Source organism: Bubalus bubalis, chromosome 10 (genome assembly GCF_019923935.1).
Source record: "Bubalus bubalis isolate 160015118507 breed Murrah chromosome 10, NDDB_SH_1, whole genome shotgun sequence".
Taxonomy (NCBI): Eukaryota; Metazoa; Chordata; class Mammalia; order Artiodactyla; family Bovidae; genus Bubalus; species Bubalus bubalis.
In genome coordinates, this window is record NC_059166.1 from 76,368,092 (window position 1) to 76,389,422 (window position 21,331).

Sequence of the window (21,331 nt, forward strand, 5' to 3'; positions counted from 1 at the left end):
CACACACTAGTAAAGTAATGCTCAACATTCTCCAATCCAGGCTTCAGCAGTATGTGAACCGTGAACTTCCTGATGTTCAAGCTGGTTTTAGAAAAGGCAGAGAAACCAGAGATCAAATTGCCAATATCCACTGGATCATGGAAAAAGCAAGAGAGTTCCAGAAAAACATCTATTTCTGCTTTATTGACTATGCCAAAGCCTTTGACTGTGTGGATCACAATAAACTGCGGAAAATTCTGAAAGAGATGGGAATACCAGACCACCTGACTTCCCTCTTGAGAAATTTGTATGCAGGTCAGGAAGCAACAGTTAGAACTGGACATGGAACAACAGACTGGTTCCAAATAGGAAAAGGAGTTCGTCAAGGCTGTATATTGTTACCCTGTTTATTTAACTTATATGCAGAGTACATTATGAGAAACGCTGGACTGGAAGAAACACAAGCTGGAATCAAGATTGCCAGGAGAAATATCAATAACCTCAGATATGCAGATGACACCATCCTTATGGCAGAAAGTGAAGAGGAACTCAAAAGCCTCTTGATGAACGTGAAAGTGGAAAGTGAAAAATTTGCCTTAAAGCTCAACATTCAGAAAAGGAAGATCATGGCATCTGGTCCCATCACTTCATGTGAAATAGATGGGGAAACAGTGTCAGACTTTATTTTTCTGGGCTCCAAAATCACTGCAGATGGTGACTGCAGCCATGAAATTAAAAGACGCTTGCTCCTTGGAAGGAAAGTTATGACCAACCTAGATAGCATATTCAAAAGCAGAGACATTACTTTGCCAACAAAGGTCCATCTAGTCAAGGCTATGGTTTTTCCTGTGGTCATGTATGGATGTGAGAGTTGGACTGTGAAGAAGGCTGAGCGCCAAAGAATTGATGCTTTTGAACTGTGGTGTTGGAGAAGACTCTTGAGAGTCCCTTGGACTGCAAGGAGATCCAACCAGTCCATTCTGAAGGAGATCAGCCCTGGGATTTCTTTGGAAGGAATGATGCTAAAGCTGAAACTCCAGTACTTTGGCCACCTCATGCGAACAGTTGACTCATTGGAAAAGACTCTGATGCTGGGGGGGATTGCGGACAAGAGGAGAAGGGGACGACAGAGGATGAGATGGCTGGATGGCATCACTGACTCGATGGACGTGAGTCTGAGTGAACTCCGGGAGTTGGTGATGGACAGGGAGGCCTGGTGTGCTGTGATTCATGGGGTTGCAAAGGGTTGGACATGACTGAGTGACTGATCTGATCTGATCTGATCTGATAGTGACTCTACTCCGATCAAAGTAGACAAGAGTATTACTGGAATAGTATTTCGACATTGCATTTAGTAAGAAATGAAGGGTAGGTGAAATCTCTTATGTAGTATCTGATTTTGGTGTCCTAAAATTTGTCCTATTTGAAAAGATGAAGCAAAGTCACAAATTTTTCAGACCAGGAATCCAGGTGTCATCCCTAGTTTACAGACAAGAAAATGTAACCACCTAGTAATGCTAACTTGTAGGCTATAGAGATATAAGTGAACCCAGTCTTTTGAATTAAGCACATATTAAAAGCTACTTCTACTGTTTTTCACAAGTAGATTATATACAGATCAACCAAATCAAATTCAGAAAATAGGGAATTGAGAAGATTGCCCAGATGAGAATCATTCTTCCCAATCCAGTACTCGCTTATGAAAACAGATTTTCATTTCTCTGTAAACATTTTTTAATATATTGGAGTTGCTTATCTACTTTTCTCAAGTGCCAGAGCCCAAGGACAGTAAACCTGCCTGGCCTTCAGAACTGTTTCTGATATGCTTTCTTCTACCACCAACCTTGTTTTTAAACATTAACAATACATATTTCAAAGACTATTATGCAGTACAGAAGCCTCATCATAGTAATAATATTTATCCCCAGTAAATGTTTGAAAGGCACCAATTAAAAATAGCATTAGAAACATAAGAGAATCATTTACATTTTGAAACTCTCAATGAAGTGAATGTTTTTTCTGCAAAAATGTTGTTGTTGTAAAAATAACATTAAAAAGGGAGGTTGAAAACATAACAAATGGAGAAAAGAAATCAGAATTTTAATATAAGTGTATGTATACTATCCAACCAGTGGTTAATACGAGTTAGAAGTTTTATGCTGTAATTATACAATGTCCTTGAACTTATACTCCTTTGGTTCTAGAAATTATTCAAATTTTAATTAGCAAAAAGTATTTTAATTTCTTATTTGAAGAATTATATATATATATATATATATCTCATTGAGAATTTTAGTTTTGAGATTTTTAAGATTTCAAATTCATTAGAGAATATTTATTTTCCTAGATTGGAGAAGGAAATGGCAACCCACTCCAGTGTTCTTGCCTGGAGAATCCCATGGACGGAGAAGCCTGGTAGGCTGCAGTCCATGGGGTCACACAGAGTCGGACGCGACTGAAGCGACTTGGAAGCAGCAGCATTTTCCTAGATATGGCCCCATGATACCAGCCATTCCAATATACCATCTTTCTCTTTGCACCTGTCTCTCTTTGTCAAGTAAGAGAATTGAATGCTACTTCTTTAGATTTAAGTATTTATCCAAAAATACATAACTTGGCAATATAACTTTCTGACAATATAATATGTGGTAGCCAACCACCACATTGGCCCCAGTGATTTTTGCCTGCAGGCCCTCATACCACAGTGCAGTCTCTTCCAACATTGAGTAGGGATGAACTGTGTGACCAAAAGGATTTTACAGAAATGGCAGTGTGTGATTTGCAAGTGTAGGTTATAAAGGGCATTGTGACTTCTGTCTCGCTCTTTCTTGGATCACTCAGTCTAGAGACACCAGGTGCCATGTTCTGAGGACAAACCAGCATTAACTTGACAGCCGAGTGAGTGAGACATCTTGCCAATGACTCCGCAACCCCAGAAAAATTTTCAGATGTCTGAAACCCCAGCTAGTGTTTTCATGGCAACCTCAAGATATATGCTATACCAGAACCACCCACCTAAGCCATCCCCAAATTCCTGACCCACAGACACTGTGTAAAGTGATAGTTATTTATTATTCTTTAAACCTCTTACTTTTAAGGTAATTTACTATGCAGCCGTAGATGACTATTACAAAATATGACAAGTATCATTTCATCTTATAAACATATTTAATTTTCTTATTCTAATTTTGTTCAATTTGTATCCCACTAGGCTCCTCTGTCCATGGGTTCTCCAGGCAAGAATACTAGAGTGGGTTGCCATTTCCTTCTCCAGGGTATTTTCCCGACCCAGGGATTGAACCTAGGTCTCCTGCATTGCAGGCAGATTCTTTACCATCCGAGCTATAGGGAAGTCCCAAAATTTGAAGAAGAAAATGGCAACCCACTCCAGTATTCTTGCCTAGAAGATTCCACTGACAGAGGAGCCTGGTGGGCTATAGTCCATGGGGTGGCAAAGAGTACAATATGACTGAGTGACTAACACACACATAATTTTGTCAAATTAAAATTACTTAAAAATTAAATTACTTATTAATTTTTAAGTTGCTCAGAAGCTGGGTGAAATAAAATTTTTATGATAAATATTTGTTTCTTCATAATTATGGAATTATTTCAAAATCAAAATATCAGCATTATTCATTCCTTTAAGCAATATACAGCAAAACATATGCTACATGACAGATACTCATGTACAGAGATGAATAAAAGAGTTTCTTCCTTGAATAAGTTTAAGTTTCTGAATGAGATGGACAAGTAAACAGATATTAATAATACAATGTGATAGCTGCTGATAATACTGGTGCCCATAAGGGACTAAGAAAAGGAAAGCATGGCACAGCGAGTTTTTCCTAGGAAATCTGGAAACATTTAGCAAAAAAGGGATGAATTTATCCTTCAAGAAAAGAGGAATGAATCTCTTACTAGTGATATTAAAATGTATACAGTACTTTGTGATAAACCAGGTTCTGTTCTGAACACTCCACAAATAAATTCATTCATATGATTTCCTTAATAATCTTATTGCATGGGTACTAATATTATCCCCACTGTTTAAATGATGAAACGGAAGCAAAGAAATTCCAAGCAACTTTTCTCACAACAGCTAGCAAGTTCCAAGATCTGGGTTTATTAATAATAGAGAGGAAATCCAGTACCAGAGTAAACATTCTTAGCCTCTTTCGTACACTTTCTGCTATACTGGATCATGGAATGGGGAAAGGACAGCGTGAGCGGAGGCGGGGAGGAGTGAGAGTGTATGTGCTCCTAGGGAAGGAAAACAGGTGAGAGCAGTGGGAGGTAGCATGGGGCACATGAGTGGAATCACAAGATAAACATAAAGGGCCAAGCCAAGGACTTGAATTTCATGCCAGGGGAGCTGTACTTGGCAAAAATACGTGATGAAATTTATGTTTTATAAAGATACCTTAAGGGCAATGTTAAAAGGGAGAGACTGGATGAGGCAGGCAAGAAGAAAGTGTACTAGCACCCTTGAACGACAATCAAGGTTTAAAGTGTCGTAATGGAGACCGTGGTCATATGAGGAGGAAGCAAATTTATGAGGGGCACGAAGGCTGGCTGGCATACAGTATGGTAATTGATCAGGTGCCCAGAAGATTTAAAAGATGACTTGCAGGTTTCTTTTTGCAGGGGATGGAGAGATGGTTAGGTCATTAATAAATATAGAGAACTGGAGGAAGAGTCTTCACAAAGAAGATGTACTTAATAAGCACTTCCTGAAAGAAGAAATGAAGTAGTAGGAATACAGAGGTTATTTTTTGCCAATCAAATGCAATACCAGTAACAGAGGCATTATCCATAGTTTCTCATTACAGTAGTCCAAGGAAGCTCTACTGTGGACTGTAAGTGTGTCTTGCATTCAAATAATCTAACCTGAAAGTCTAATTATATGTAGCTGCTCATTTTATCAAATAATTAAGGACAAACTCAACAGTAATTTCTTTAGTACACTTATTAAAATAGTAACTTTACAAATATTAGATTTACATGCAATTCTAAAATACATCTACTATAAAAATTGAAGAACTATATTTTATGACCATATTTGGTTCTAAAATTTGAATGAATGAAATTCTTATAAAGAATGGATGAAATATCACAGTCAATTAGGCTCAAGGGAAATGAAATCTCCTAGAGGAATGTAACCAACTGATTTTCACTTAAAATTCTAGGTCATATTTTATATTATTCACATTTTTAACAGTATATTCTTTTAAGAGGCTGCCTTACACACAGTATCAAAACAACTGCCTATTTAAAGCAGATGCTCATGGCTCTATATAAACAGCCCTTTTGCTCTGGTTGACATCGTGGGATTTGTCTCTCTGTTGTATGATGCTCATGCTCACTTTAGCCCAGCTACAATGCTATGGGGGCAGTCAACTCAGTCACACCTCCATGTCAATAAACCCAACCATACATTTTTATGACTTCCCCTTACTCCTACTAGCATTTCTTTTAACTTAGCCATTTCTTGGCACATATAGTAGATACTTGATGATAATAACTGTTGAATAAGCAAAATACCATAATGAGAAATAGAGGATCTCTTACTATATAGAATGCAATATAACAGTTTCTGTGCTCTACTGAATCCACTCCTACTACAGAAAGAACAGGTGGGTTGGGGGGTGCTCAGTGCAAATATGAATGAGCACATTAAGAGGTTGATGAAATGTTTTTGCTTATGCTACAAAGGCATAAGCATAAACTCATTCATCTATTCATTTAATACATACAGAGCACCTGACTGATTCCTTCCCTCAAGGAACTCAGTCAATAGAGCGTGGCAGATGTGTAAATAAACAAATATAATTTAAAAAATACAAAAAGACCTTGAACAAAGAGATGAACAACATACTCAGACATTGAATAGGCCACAGTGAAAATCTAAATTTCATTACTTGTGAATTTCCTGCGTGTGTATGTGCTAAGTCACTTTAATCGTGTCTGACTCTATGCGATCCTATGACTATAGCCAGCCCGGTGCCTCTGTCCATGGGATTCTCCAGGCGAAGATACTAGAGTAGGTTGCCATGCACTCCTCCAGAGGATCTTCCCAACCCAGGGACTGAACCCATGTCTCCTACATTGGCAGGTGGGTACTTTACTGGGAAGTAAAGTGCTATACCTATCTCACTTCAAATTATAAAAACACATGGTGGTCATAGTATCTCATTACAAATAATTAGAAAACTCAAAATAGGGGGTTTCAGTGGGAGGAGCAAGGGCTTCTCAGGTGGCTCATTGGTAAAGAATTCACCTGCCAATGCAGAAGACATAGGAGATGTGGGTGGTTGGGAAGATCCCCTGGAGGAGGGCATGGCAACCCACTCCACTATTTTTGCTTGTCCATGGGGACACAATGAGTCCTACATGACTGAGTGACTGGCTATTCATTCAATGGGAGGAGCAAAGAGAATATCTGGGAAGGAAGCTTGGAACCAGATGGTGAGGGGACTTACACAATTTTCCATTTATCCAAAAGTGCTTTATTTGGTTTGGTTTAGTTTTATGTTACCCCTTACACTTTACTCCTTTATAAAGGAGTACTAATCAAGTATAAGATCTACAAATTATCCTTTATTATTGGTTGAAAAAATCCCTATTCCCAAACCAAATATCCACCACCACCATGCTTTGGGAACATTAACCTCATGGGACTATAGCATTCAGCTTTTAATCAGCTCTTCAAATAAGGCTGCATTTGAAATCTATAAGGAAAACAGACAAAGAGAAGAAGGAAAGGTGAAGATGGGAACTAGCCCTCAGTGGCCTTCAAGCATGTCTGTAGTAGGACGCTTTATTTGCTGGGCAAACAGAAACAAAGCTAGAGCTGGAGAAAACACCGCTTCTTTTCATGTAAGGGCCAAACTTCACGGACCTTACCTGATAAGTTTTTGTAATCCACTAAGTCAAACATAACAACGGCCACAGCTGACCATGTGATGATGAGAGCGATGACCAGAAGCCAGGCTGCTGGGGAGCTGAATGTCGTCACTAGGTCCTCTGTGACTGTCCTCTTGAACACTTTTCCAGAGGACTTGGGCACAGATCCATTCTTGCTGTCTATCACAGTTGTGGTTGTAGATGCATTTCCTAATCAAACATTTGAGAAAGGAGAATTACAGTTTAGAATTTCACATCAAATATTGATGACAAAAAACCCCTCACAAAACACAGACTTATATAAGTACATATAGCTCTTTTACCGCACTTTCTATGGCAGAGTACACCCCCTTAGTGGTAGGGCCAAACTCCCTGCCCATTACCACATTTTTACTTCCTCAGCATTTACCCTGCACTCTAATACCCATAGGCCCTCATAATTGGCATTCCTAGTCTCCTAAGTTCCATAAATACTGCCATCCAGGCCACAAACCTTGGCATCACCTTCAATCATTTTTACATCTCCCTTACCACCGCCTTTATCCACTACCATCAAGGGCAATGGCTTTTTTGGTCAAGTTGCTTTTTAATACCTTTTTCATTTATTTAGGTTCATACGTCAGGTCTAAATGCAAGCAAAATATCTCCTCTGGGAGAGAAACAAAATCAGGGATAAAATAGTTCAAATGGATGAAATTCCTTTTGGATATCCTGGTTTAACAGCGTAATTGACCCTCTATTGATGTCATTCATTTTTATTTGTGAAAGGGGCACAGAAAATCTAAGAGATTAATGTTGGAAAAATCTTATTATATCCAAAAACTTTTTATATTTGCTTTTAAAAGTCTACACATTTATGACTGAAAATTCAAAACTATAAAAAATAGCAAAATACATAAATAGATAATTATTTAGACTCTTTATTAAGTAATAGTTGATTTATTTGTGTTCTCAGCACCTCAAAACAACTGTTGACATATTGTTCTAATTACACCTACTTTTTGGCATATGCAAATAAATACATAAACGTGATTTTATTTGTTCCTGACGAGTCATCATCATACTCTCTGTTATTTTTTTTACTAGGTGATATATAATAAACATGTTTTCTTGCTGTATGTATTCCATAAAACACCACTTAAGTGGCTACATGGCATGTCATTCCGTGGCTATGCATAATTTAGTCAAACAGCACTCTACCCTGGAACATGGCAGAAGTTTTCTCAGCACTTATTAATGATTTTTCTATTAGGAGAATTTTCTAAACATAGAATTTCTGGGCAAATAAAATAATTACTTTTATATCTTTTGAGAATATATACATATATTTGAAAGTCTATTTTAGAAAATTGTATATGCAGGCAGTCTGTTTCCTTATCCTTGACAACTCTGGGTATTACCAGTGTTCAAAATATGTGTTATCACATAGTAGGATAATTCAACTTCATTGGCAATTCTTTGATTATTAGAGATAAGCTTTTTATATGTTTATTCTTCATTTATATTTCTTATCTTGTGAAGTTTTTTGTTCATTTTTCTAGAAAGCTCCTTTTGGTGGTTTATTAAATTGTGTTCATATGTACATATATATAATGTATATGTAAGTATTTTGTTTTATATATATGTATGGCATCACTGACTCGATGAACGTCTCAGTGAACTCTAGGAGTTGGTGATGGACAGGAAGGCCCGGCCTGCTGCAATTCATGGGGTCGCAAGGAGTCGGACATGACTGAGCAACTGATCTGATCTGATCTGATCTGATATGTACATATATAGGTTTCCCTGGTGATTCAGTGGTAAATAATTCAATGCAGGAGACATGGGTTCAACCCTTGAGTCAGGAAGATCCCCTGGAGGAGAGCATGGCAACTCCCTCTAGTATTCTTGCCTGGACAATCCAATGGACAGAGGAGCCTGAGTGGCTTTAGCCCACGGGGTCGAAAAAGAGTGGGACACGATTTCGCGATTAAAGCAACAACAAATGTACATATACATATATGCATGTGTATGCATGCATGTAGACATGCATGTTTATAAATAAATACACACTTATAGGATAGTACTGCTTTAAACTTATATTGCAATTTTTTTCCTTCAACTGTTTACCTTTTCTTTTTAATGATACTTTTATGTATAAATATTTAAAAATTTTGTAACTCATGTTTCTCCTGTAAAGTTGCTGCCTTTGCATGCCCAGAAAGTTGCCTCTCAGTGGAGAGCAGGCATATATGATTATATCGATAATCTTTACTCATAGAAACTTATCTCAAGAGGAAACATAGAGATAATTTGAAATAAATGCATCATGTTTTATTTAAAAACAATTGAAAACCAACCAGAAATTATACAGACGTGAAGTAAATGCCTAAGTGCTAAGGAGAAAAAATACTAACAATCCAAATATTTTTGCCAACATTACAACTTAACAACATATTTCATATACTTTAAATATGAGCTACATTGTCTGCAACAATTAAAGAATTACACATCAGGAAAGTGAATTTTTTGATTAATAATATTTTAATATACATAAGAAAATATTTTCAATTTTATCTCTAAATTATATTCCCAATTTCTTTTTTAAAAAAGCAAATTTTCAAACTTCTGTGACATTAAAATTTTTAAAAAGTTTTTTTCTCCATTCCTCACCAGAAACTTTTTTTGACATTTTTCACAAAATAAATTTCACCTAAATGGAATTACTCTTAGAATAATCTTCATTATCATCATCATTACATTGCCCACCATTTCCACAGGATTACAACCACTACTGTCATTAAAAGGAAGGCCTAGAAGCACAAGATTAACCTTAGAAGCAAAGGTTGAGGGCCTAACTCCTAATAAATGCAGACATTTTTTTCCACTTTATAAGCATACACATTAGGCTAAGACATTTCCAACGAACCAGAAAAAAAAAAAAAAAGAATGTTATAATTCCCTCACTGTCTTTTCTAATCAATATATTTTTTGTAATATAGGAAAAGAGGAATGCATACTTTAATTGATTCATATTAATGGATACTGTTTACCCCATTAACAAAATTAAGAGAGATGATCAATAAAAATAGTTACTTTTGTTATAGTACAAAAATTATCAGTGTAACTGAATTCTTTAAAAGTACAAAAATAAGGTTTGAACCCTCAAACAGATGTGTACACCAGATACTTAAAGTATAAATCCAGTTCAAAAGACAATTAATTGACAGAAGAAATGAAAATAACGCATGCAAATTAAGTATTCTAGTTAATAAAGTTTTACCCTTTTGTTTCTTTACCAATAAAATGGTAATTACCTCCCCTATATATTAAAAAAATAAAATAAATGACATAAAATCTAGACTGACTGGGGAAAGAAAATCAAACACATTCAAGTGTATACATATATTAGTAGGTATTAATAACAAACACCTGGAGAAAGAAAGGGCCATCCAGGATTCTTGCCTGGGAAATCCCATGGACAGAGGAGCCTGGTAGGCTACAGTCCATGGAGCCACAAATAGTCGAACATGATTTAGCGACTAAATAACAGTAATAAACAGATGTAACTAGTGCAACTATTTTGAGATGACAGTGGTGAATCTAGGCATATATTTTTAAGAGTAAAAAGCTGATGAGAAACATCAGCAGTTAAAAACATTTAATTAAAATTTTAAAACAACTCTAGGTATAAATTAACAATAGTAACAATGAATTTCTTTCTCTGAAAAACTATGTGAATACATATCTCAAGCTCGAGAACTCAATTTAGTTGAAATGATATCAAGATGGAAAAATAACTTTAAAAAACAGATTTCACACTGTACTTGAGATGGTGTTCAAAGAAGAAAAAATTGGAAAGAGCTCATATCATATCCTCTCATTGATTTTGGTGCCAGATTCCCATCACTTCTAAATGGCAGTTCTGAAAATGGATGAATGATAGAAGTGCTTTGAAATGCGATTTAAGACTCAAGTGGGGCTACAAGTGAATCAAATCTTTGGAATAATGATTTGCAGGAGAATAAGTGAATTGTGAGTGTTTAGGAGAGGCCCACCTGAAAGCTAATATGTTGCTAATCTCCCAATTTTTAACCTCGGAAGGCTTTCTACTACAACTGTATAGAGAACATGGGAAGAATTGCTTTTGCTCTTCAGAGTCACTTCAGTGAACTGTGTATTAGGGAGTATTTCTGCAGACAATGTAGTACACAGCTGCTTGGTATCTTGAAACTGAATGAATAAACTTAGTGAAATTTGATACAAAATTAGTTGAACCCTGGTCACATTTTTAAAAGACAGAAAATTTTAATATAGTAAGAATTTATATATTTTCTCCTTTTTTATCAGAAAAAAAATGAGAAACTATAAATTCAGGAAGTAATGCAAGTTTTGGAGAAGGCAATGGCACCCCACTCCAGTACTCTTGCCTGGAAAATCCCAAGGACGGAGGAGCCTGGTGGGCTGCAGTCCATGGGGTCGCAACAGAGTCGGACACGACTGAGCGACTGAACTGAACTGAACTGAATGCAAGTATAGAGTTAAAATATGACTTTTAATTGCTTAAAGAACTGCTTTTAATGTATATTCTAAATTTTATTTCACCTTACAGTCCTACCTAAACAATTATGGTATGATATTTTAAATAAATACAAAATAAAGTTAACACTAAGCAATTTTTAAAATCTTTTTTATGTCTTCCATCTTCACATCTTCAAAAATTCTACTTAAGATTAAAAAGTGATGAAAACATATTCTGAGTATCCAACAGCAAAACCATAAGCAATTTGAAAGTAATCTGAAGGTTATTTTGTTTAAGGAAAATTATGTGTAGCCTTTGTTATAGAAACACACTAGCTTGTACCTTTCAATTTCCATTCACATTTATTTATAGACGCCACACACATGCACAGCCAAGAGGAATAAAATTGAGGGGAAATAAATTGCCTTCTCTGACAGGTGGTCAAGATAAATGCAAAGAACAGAGTGTGTAATCTGAGATTATTTAATGTTTGAGAAGCACTTTGAAGATGACAAGAGCTAGTTATTGATATGGCAGAAAAAAATGAGAGGAAAATATTACTGAGTAATTTGACATGGGTGATGCTTCTTGAAAGTTGGTGTCTCACAATTGAAGCAGAGCAGTGAGGGTATATGACTGTATTTTCCATGACTACTTTTTCATTCCATTCCTTTTGATTTCATACAAATTACTTTGATTGCCAGATAGCCAGAATCAGCTTCAAAAGAAGTGGGGCTCTGGCTGGAGGGCCAAGAGACTGCTCTATAAAATAAAATTAGGGGCTGTCTATGTAGTGGTTCCAAAGACCAGCTTCACAGACAGGTTATGCATTGAAGAATAAATCACAAGCCTTCTGAAAGAACTCACTTAACCTCCTCATGCCTTGTTAATCAGATGAGGAAACCGCCATGCACACTCGACCATTATTACTCCTCTGGGACAATAGCAATGCACTCTCCTCCAGGATGCTCAAGAAAGACACCTACACTCTAGAATGGTATAAATAAAATATTGCATATCCATTTCATAAAAGCATTAATTATGAATTCACATTTAATTGTGAGATGCAGTTTATGGAAAATTCTAACACTAAATTTTTTCTTCAAAAATTAGAGAGCAAAGAAGAGAGGGGGAGTATATATTATCCAAGGAAAAAAATGTTATTTAAAAATTATATTAAGAATGTAAATCCCAATTACAAGAATGACCTTTACTATATTTTTAAGTGTTCCAGAAAACATGCACATAAGTAACAATTTTGGAGAAACTCTATTAAAAAGATCCTTAAGCAAATACAGTTGAAGAGTGAAGATTTATATATTTTTTAACTTGTATATTTTATTAATCCTAGTGTTTGAAGAATATCTATATGTATAAATCCTATATTGATAACAAACATGGTTATCAAAGGGGAAATGCAGCAGGGAGTGAAAATCAGAAGATTGGGATGAACACACATACTATATATATAAAATGGATAACCAATAAGAGCCTATTATATAGCACTGGGTACTCCACTCAATATTTTGTGATGACTTATATGAGAAAATAATCTAAAAAATAAATAATATATGTATATGTGTAACTGAATCACTTTGCCATACACCTGAAATTAATACAACATTGTATTAATAAATCAACTATACTACAATAAAAAATGTCTATGTATCATATGCAGAGATCTGTAACAACTAAATCATGCTTCTTCTTATATATATAAACTGAATGAAAATGGATTTTGAGGGCAAGATAAATCATGACAATTCACAAAAACAATCTTTATCAAAATAATCCTAGATATTCTAATTGATATACATATGTGTGTAGTATCAGTAAACCATGAGTAGTAATTTAACATAATTTTTAGAAGAATCTAGATTCTAAGCACTTTAAAAGAAACTATATATTCTTTCAAGGTAAAAACTGCTTTTGTCTTAAACCAGAAACTGACCCCCTGCCAATTTCAATGAAAGTCCTAAATTGCCATCTTTTCCCCCAGATCTGGGGCATGTGATTATTATAATATTTCAGAGGATGATTTGGCTACCTAAGCTACCTGGGAGATGGAGAGATACACACCTCTATTTTATTTTATCTAGCACTCCTTCCTACCTACCCACTGCCTCTACTCTTCCCGCGAGTGAATTTCTTTTTCCAGGGGTGAGATTAGAAGGTGAATCCTCCCTCAGCCATAGCAATGGGCCTTTAAGACAAGCCTGGCCATCAGAGTATTTCGTCTTGCCCAGGACTGTGAAGGGATGAGGCAATCAGAAACCTCCTCGTTTTTCATGAAACTGTTGGAGGACACTCTTTCTGCTGGGCTTGCCAAGCTGGTAGGATCTGCCAATGGCTCTCTAGCCCACCAGTTAAAGAATCTGCTGCTAGATGGAAACAGGCAGAGTCTAGACACCACCATGTGGGTTCATGGTGCCAGCTGTGTTTAGAGCCAGATTGATCACTGGACTTTCCAGTTATATGAGAATATATAAACTCTTTTAATTTGGTTGAGTCCACATTACCAGCCATCAGGAATTCTGATCGATGGTTTTGCTTCTGCTAGGAATGTAAATAATTATTTTCCTTCATTTGTTTGTGTCATAAGGAGTGATGATCAGAATGATCTAAATATCTAGCTTTTCTTTTTGTTCTTAAATCATATCTGAAAGAAAACCTCAAATCTCACTCATATATTTTAAGTGGTTGTGCTATTATGGTCCTAAATGAAATGAGGTGTTCTGGTCAAGGTCAAATTTTAATATTAAAGGGCTCCTTCCAGGAGGAACTCCCTTGTGTTCTGGGTGAGAGGCAGGATCTCCCTCCGTGGGCAATGACCTCTCGCTGTGACCCCCTAGCTCCCCTCCCAGTACTCTTTACTGCCAGGTAACAGATGTCTCTTCTTGCATTGGCACCAGTAAGCCTCCTTTCCCCCTACCTTTTGAACTTTTCTTTTTCAACACAGCAGTTCCTCTCCATTCAGAAAACTTGCTTTCCGACAAACAGCAAATTGAATTTAAAGGTGAAAAGCAATGATAAGTGCATAACTAGAATTCACTTTATGAAAACGTACTGAACTTAAAATACATTGTTTTACCAATCTAAAGTGGGTAAGGATTTCTGATGAATTCCTTTTTTTATTTCTATTTAAAAAAAATAGAAACTCCACTCTTTTTCTTTTAAATTAATTTATTTTAATTGGAGGCTAATTACTTTATAATATTGAGGCAGTTTTTGCCATAAATCGACATGAATTGGCTCTGGGTGCACATGTGTCCCCCCCATTCTGAACCTCCCTCCCACCCTCCTTCTCACCCCGTCCCTCTAGGTTGTCTGAGAGCACCGGCTTTGAGTGCCCTGCTTCATGCATCCAGCTTACACTGGTCATCTATTTCACATATGGTAATATACATGTTTCACTGCTATACTCTCAAATCATCCCACCCTTGCCTTATCCCACATAGTCCAAAAGTCTGTTCTTTACATCTGTGTCTCTTTTGCTGTCTTGCATATAGGATCTTTGTTACCATCTTTCTAAATTCCATATTATGAGTTAGTATACTGTATTGGTGTTTCTCTTTCTTACTTCACTCTGTCTAATAGGCTCTAGTTTCATCTACCTCATTAGAACTGATTCGAATTCATTCTTTTTAATAACTAATATTCCATTGTGTATATGTACCACAGCTTTCTTATCCATTTGTCTGCTGATGGACATCTAGGTTGCTCCCATGTCCTAGTTATTGTAAACAGTGCTGCAATGAACATTGGGGTACACGGGTCTCTTTCAATTCTGGTGAAATTCCACTCTTAAAAGCCAAATTCTCTTTCAAGAATTGCCTCAGATCTCAACTCCATAATGATATTCCCTTGATCTTATTAAGTGAACACTACTGTTCTTATTTACTATTCTATAACATATTTTATTCAGAGAAGGCAATGGCAAGCCACTCCAGTACTCTTGCCTAGAAAATCCCATGGATGGAGGAGCCTGGTAGGCTGCAGTCCATGGGGTCGCTACGAGTCAGACACGACTGAGTGACTTCACTTTCACTTTTCACTTTCACACAATGGAGAAGGCAATGGCAACCCACTCCAGTGTTCTTGCCTGGAGAATCCCAGGGACGGCAGAGCTTGGTGGGCTGCCATCTATGGGGTCGCACAGAGTCGGACATGACTGAAGCAGCAACATATTTTATTAAGTGGATTAATTTCACATGGATGAAATTATCCCAATTCTTCTATAGTTTTTGTTTTGTTTTCAACAAAGTTCCAGGTTGGAAGCAAGTCATTTACCCTTTCATAGACCTTAGCACAGCACTTATTTTACACAATGTGGCCCCAATAAATATTTAATGTGAAAAAATTCATAAGTTTTGCTAAAGAGAATCAACTAAAGAAACTATCATGATAAATAGCATCTATTTCTACAGATAGAAGGATCTGCAGGATGCAGTGAATTTGTAAGAAATAAAAAAACTTAAAAGTGGTCCATTTTCAAGGGTTTTTGGCTTTGAGTGGAAAAATTACTACCAGCCAAACTTGCTTAACAGCTTACTTATGTATGCAGTGTTTGTAAGGATTACAAAACGGGAAAGTCTGGGCAAACAAAGGGAGGGTGGGATGCCTAGGATTTTCACACGGACTCATTCTATTGGTGAGTTCAAAACAGAAGAACAGGAATAGGGTTTCATGCAGACTCATTCTATTGATGAATGCAAAACATAAGAATGGCGTAGGTGCACAGGAAAGGAGGAAACAAGAGGTCAGGGAGGGGCCCGCCCAGAAGAAGGGAGGGAATAAACGCAGGCAACATCCCGGAGGACTGTTCACCCCACAGTACTCAGCCAGTGAGGAACTGGGGGAGGAAATTGCACACGAGGAGACAAAACTGCTTGTTGTAATGCCACTGCTTGTGCCTCACCAGACACCGGATCTTGCAAGACCATCACTGAAGCCTTGCTTCCTGCTGCACCTGGTGTCTTCAAGTCCATTCTTTGGGTTTGGGCCAGTGGCTTTTATTTCTGACAATTTCGATCCAGAAATAAATATAAACCAAAATATATTTTTATGACATGAAACAATGTTGAGTTAAGATATATATTTACTGATAGAAGTTAAAGCACATCTATTCATAAATTTTGCCATATGCAGCAACATAGGTGGACTTGAAGAGTATTATTCTAAGTGAAATAATTCACACAGAGAAAGATAAATACTATATGAGGTCACTTATACATAAAATCTAAAAATACAACAAACTAGTGAATATAACATAAAAGAAGATGTAGAGATACAGAGAACAAACTAGTGGTTACTAGCAGGGAGAGGGGAGAGGAAATGAAGGGGCGGGAAGCACAGACTACTGCGTATAAGACAGGCTCCAAGTTGTTTTGTGCAAAGCAAGGAAAATAACCAATATTTTGTGAGGACTGTAAATGGAAAGTAAAATTGTATAGAATTAAAACTGTATAGAATAAAAAAAAATTAATGTTAAAAAAATTGTTCAGGGTGCATTTCAGAAGAAGTGGAAAGTTTAGCTGGTCAAAATAATTAATTAAGGCTTCCACAGAGGAGGAAACATGAGTGGGGCAGAGAAAAAGATGTTCAATCTCCTTGACTAAAAAAGCTTTTATTTACTAAATAATGCCAATAATTAGGAAGAGACACTCTTTTCCAATGAGGCAATTAAAACATTATTAAGGTTGTTAAATCTCCAAAAGGTACAACACCTGGGAGAGGTTTCTACAGGCAGATTAGGCAGAATAAGTGTGCAGCTGACTAAAAGTGCTGAGGATCAAGTTACAAATATGTGACGCAGTTTCCTAGTCAGCTAGGGATCATCACAAAATACCACAGGCTGGGTGCCTTAAACAACAGGAATTGATTTTCTCACAGTTTTGGAGGCTAGAAGTCTTAGATCAGGGTACCAGCATGCTTAGTTTCTGGGGAGGACTCTCTTGCTGGCTTGCAGATTACAGCCTTCTCACTGGGTGCTCACATGGGAGGGAGAGCTCAGCAAGCTCTATACTGTCTCCCTGTATAAGGGAACTAATTTCATTATAAGGGCTCTACCTCTGTGACTTACTGCTACTGCTAAGTCACTTCAGTCGTGTCCAACTCTGTGCAACCCCATAGACAGTAGCCACCAGGCTCCCCCGTCCCTGGGATTCTCCAGGCAAGAACACTGCAGTGGGTCACCATTTCCTTCTCCAATGCATGAAAGTGAAAAGTGAAAGTGAAGTTGCTCAGTCACGTCAGACTCTAATGACCCCATGGACTGCAGCCCACCAGGCCCCTCCATCCATGGGATTTTCTACGACTTAACCTAAACCTAATTACCTCCAAACACCTTATCTCCAAGTACCATCACACTGAGGAATAAACAGGGCTTCAACGTGAACGTGGGGGACACAATTCAGCCCACAGCCTGCATGTTTCTGTTTGATTATTTAAAAATTACTCAAACAAATATTGATATAATTAAGCTTAATAGACAAAGCTATTTTAATAGAGTTATATCTTTCATAATAAATTAAAGGAAATCATGGCCATGGCCCCATACTACCAGTATATGCCTAAGCAACCCAAATCAAAATGTCAGTGGAATAGCTTTGTGATGGAAATTAATTAACAAGACCCATGATGTGACTTTTTCATGGCAATGATTTTGAGAGATTCAATCAGATTCATTTTAGGAAAATAACCCATCCTGACTTCATGAGCCCAGAAATTCTTATGCAAGAAGATAAGTCATTTTGGGATCTGATTTTCTCAGTTTGAAGTTTGAATATGGGATTGATAGAAAATTTCCCAAATTCTGTGGATTCAATTTTAGGCAAAGAAATATTAGACACTGGTTCCTAGCAAATATGATTTGAATAGAATAGACATAAGATCCATGAGTGTATTTAGTTCTTTTGAAAAATTAATCTTCTAGTATTTTATGTTCAGGTTGACATGTTTTCTTCCTGTGCCAAATATATAATTGAAATGCTTTACCTAGCCCCGGAAATTTTCCTGCTAAATAGCCCCACTGTCATTGAATTACAAACCCCTTGAAAGAGAAAAGGTCTGAGTAATGAACCTGCTATTACAATTTGGGGAAAAAATCCTAAATTCAATGCTTCAACATCACTAACTTTCCACAACTTGTTGACTCAAATGAGTGTTTTTTACTTTATTTTTCTTAAATTTTCATGGAAATCAACTCTTCTATAAGAATTAATCATCTCCAGCTGCTTTTACGTCAGAGGCGTCGAATCCTACCAATGTGGAGTTCACAATAGCTTTTACTTTCTTTCCATTAAGAGAGTGTAACAGTCCTCCCTGCCCCAAAAGAGCACACAGAATATTTATACTCTTTTCATTTGAAGGTACTCTGTAATAATAATAAGGACTTCAAGGAATGCTTCTGCTTAAAACTGCAGTCACATAAAAATGATTGGTTTCTCACACTGCATCACCTACTTTCAGGAAACAAGGAAATGCAAGAACTTTCAAGTTCTTTCAAGAAATGCAATACTTCTTTCAAGTTTACTTCTCTGAGTGAATTTTTAGGCAATTGTTTCATGAACCAACCTGGTTTATTTTTGACATAGTTCATGTTAGTCACAGTCATGTCCGACTCTTTGTGACTTATTGTCTGGCTCCTCTGTCCATGGATTTCTCCAGGGAAGAATACTGAAGTAGGTAGCCAATCCCTTCTCCAGAGGATTGTCTTGACCCAGGGATGGAACTCAGGTTTCCTGCATCGCAGGTGAATTCTTTACCATCTGAGCCACCAAGGAAGCCCTATTTTTGACATGGTGTTGCTTTAGTCTCTAAGTCGTGACTAACTCTTTTGACTCCATGGACTGTAGCCTGTCAGGCTCCTCTGTCCATGGGATTCTCCAGGCAAGAATACTGGAGTGGGTTGCCATTCCCTTCTCCAGGGGATCTTCCCAAACCAGGAATTGAACCCAGGTCTCCTGCATTGCAAGCAGACTCTTTACCGACGGAGCTATGAGGGAAGTCCACATTTTTTACATACTTATATATAAATAAGGGCTTCCCAGGTGGCACTAGTAGTAAAGAACCTGCCTGCTAATGCAGGACACATAAGAGACACAGGTTCCATCCCTGGGTTGGGAAGATCCCCTGGAGGACATGGCAACTCACTCCAGTATTCTTGCCTGGAGAATCCCACGGAAAGAAGAGCCTGGTAGGCTACAGACCATAGGATCACAGAGTCAGACACAACTGAAGCAACGAGGCACACACCACACAAATATAAACAAAAGTAAATCTGTGTTTTCAATTTATAAGGAAATTTGTATCCATTGGTTGGAAAATAGTGATAATTCAATAGCACAAAATTTTCATATGTGCATGTATATGGATAAAGATATTTTAGATTATATAATCATTAAGTAGGGATATAACTGATTTTATTGAATACCTCAGGGCTTTTAAAATAAATAAAATTTACAATGAAGTACCACTGTTTTCATGCATCTGTAATTATTAGTAATACAAACTGACACTGTCTATAATCACTCCAGAATTAATTCTATTGCCATATTTGAATTAAAAGCAGACACATAGATTTTTTTAAAGTTTTTATTGGCATATAGCTGATTTAAAATGCATTAGTTTCTGCTGTTCAGTGAACTGAATCAGTTATACTATACATATATCCACTCTTTTTTAGATTCTTTTTCCATACCAGTCATTACTAAGTATTGAGAAGCGTTTCCTATGCTATACAATAGGTCACTATGAGCTATCGATTTTATATATTGTAGTGTATATTGATCAATCCCAATCTCCCAGTTTATCTCTCCCTCCTCCTTGTTCTTTACCCCTGGTAACCATAAGTGTGTTTTCTACACCTGTGACTCTATTTCTGTTCTGTAAATAAGTTCCTCACCAGGCTCCTCTATTCACAGAATTCTCCAGGCAAGAATACTGGAGTGGGTTGCCATTTCCTTCTCCAGGGGATCTTACCAACCCAGGGATTGAACCTGGGTCTCCTGCATTGCAGGTGGATTCTATACCATTTGAGCCACTAGGGAATCTCCAAAATACCCTTCTGTTTCTGCCCGGTTTCAAACAGGGGAACCTTTCACATGTTCAGGGAATGTAATAACCACTACACTATGGAAACAAGTAAATAAGTTTACTTGTACCATTTCTTTAGATTCTGTATATAAGTGATAGCATATGATATTTGTCTTGTTCTGTTTGACTTACTTAGTATGACAATCTCTAGGTCCATCCACATTGCTACAAAGTATATTATTTCCTTCTTATGGCTGACTAATAGCCCACTATATATATATATATATATATACACACCACATTTTCTTTATTCATTTCTTCTGTTTAGAATTTTTTAATATTGAGTGAAGTAAAATACTTAAATTTTGTGAGAAAAAAAATGTATGCTTAGAATTGGGCACCATTATAATAGGATATTGTATTTTGTTTAACTTGAACCCAAATCTTCATTAAGCTATTTGATAGGTTTAGAACCACAGAATAACCTAGCCCAAACCTTCATCTTTCTGAACTGAGTCCATATACCCCATAAAGAAAAACACATCTTGCATGAATAAAATACAGTCTGAAAAAATTTATTAGAGAGGGAAGATTTGCTGTGTATTTTTTAAAAATCATCTACTCTACAGGGAAAAAAATCAGCTTCCTGTGCTTTTCAAAGGACTTCCAAATGAGCTTGAAGCTCTTTTATGTATCTGAAAAGAACATTAAGGTATCCATGCCCATACTTGAAAAATGCAAGCAATTAGGTAAACACAAACAATACTTTATACAAATCTTCTAAGGAACTTACAGGGTTTTAGAAACAGCTGATAAAGCTGCACACATGATAAGAAACGAAACTGAAACAGAGGAGTTACAGAGAACCAGTTGAAGAATTAAAAAGACTCTTCAGAATCTTTTCTGAAG

General features: G+C 36.8%; 1 protein-coding gene across 1 annotated transcript in view; it reads right to left on the reverse strand.

Moving 5' to 3' along the window:
* The window catches only part of LOC102390748 (triadin), a 215,567-nt gene that overhangs the window by 153,997 nt on the left and 40,239 nt on the right, over positions 1-21,331 (reverse strand). The window contains exon 2 of the mRNA XM_045161974.1: positions 6,886-7,095. Within this exon, the coding sequence (XP_045017909.1) occupies positions 6,886-7,095 (210 nt within the window). The remainder of the gene's footprint in view (positions 1-6,885; positions 7,096-21,331) is intronic.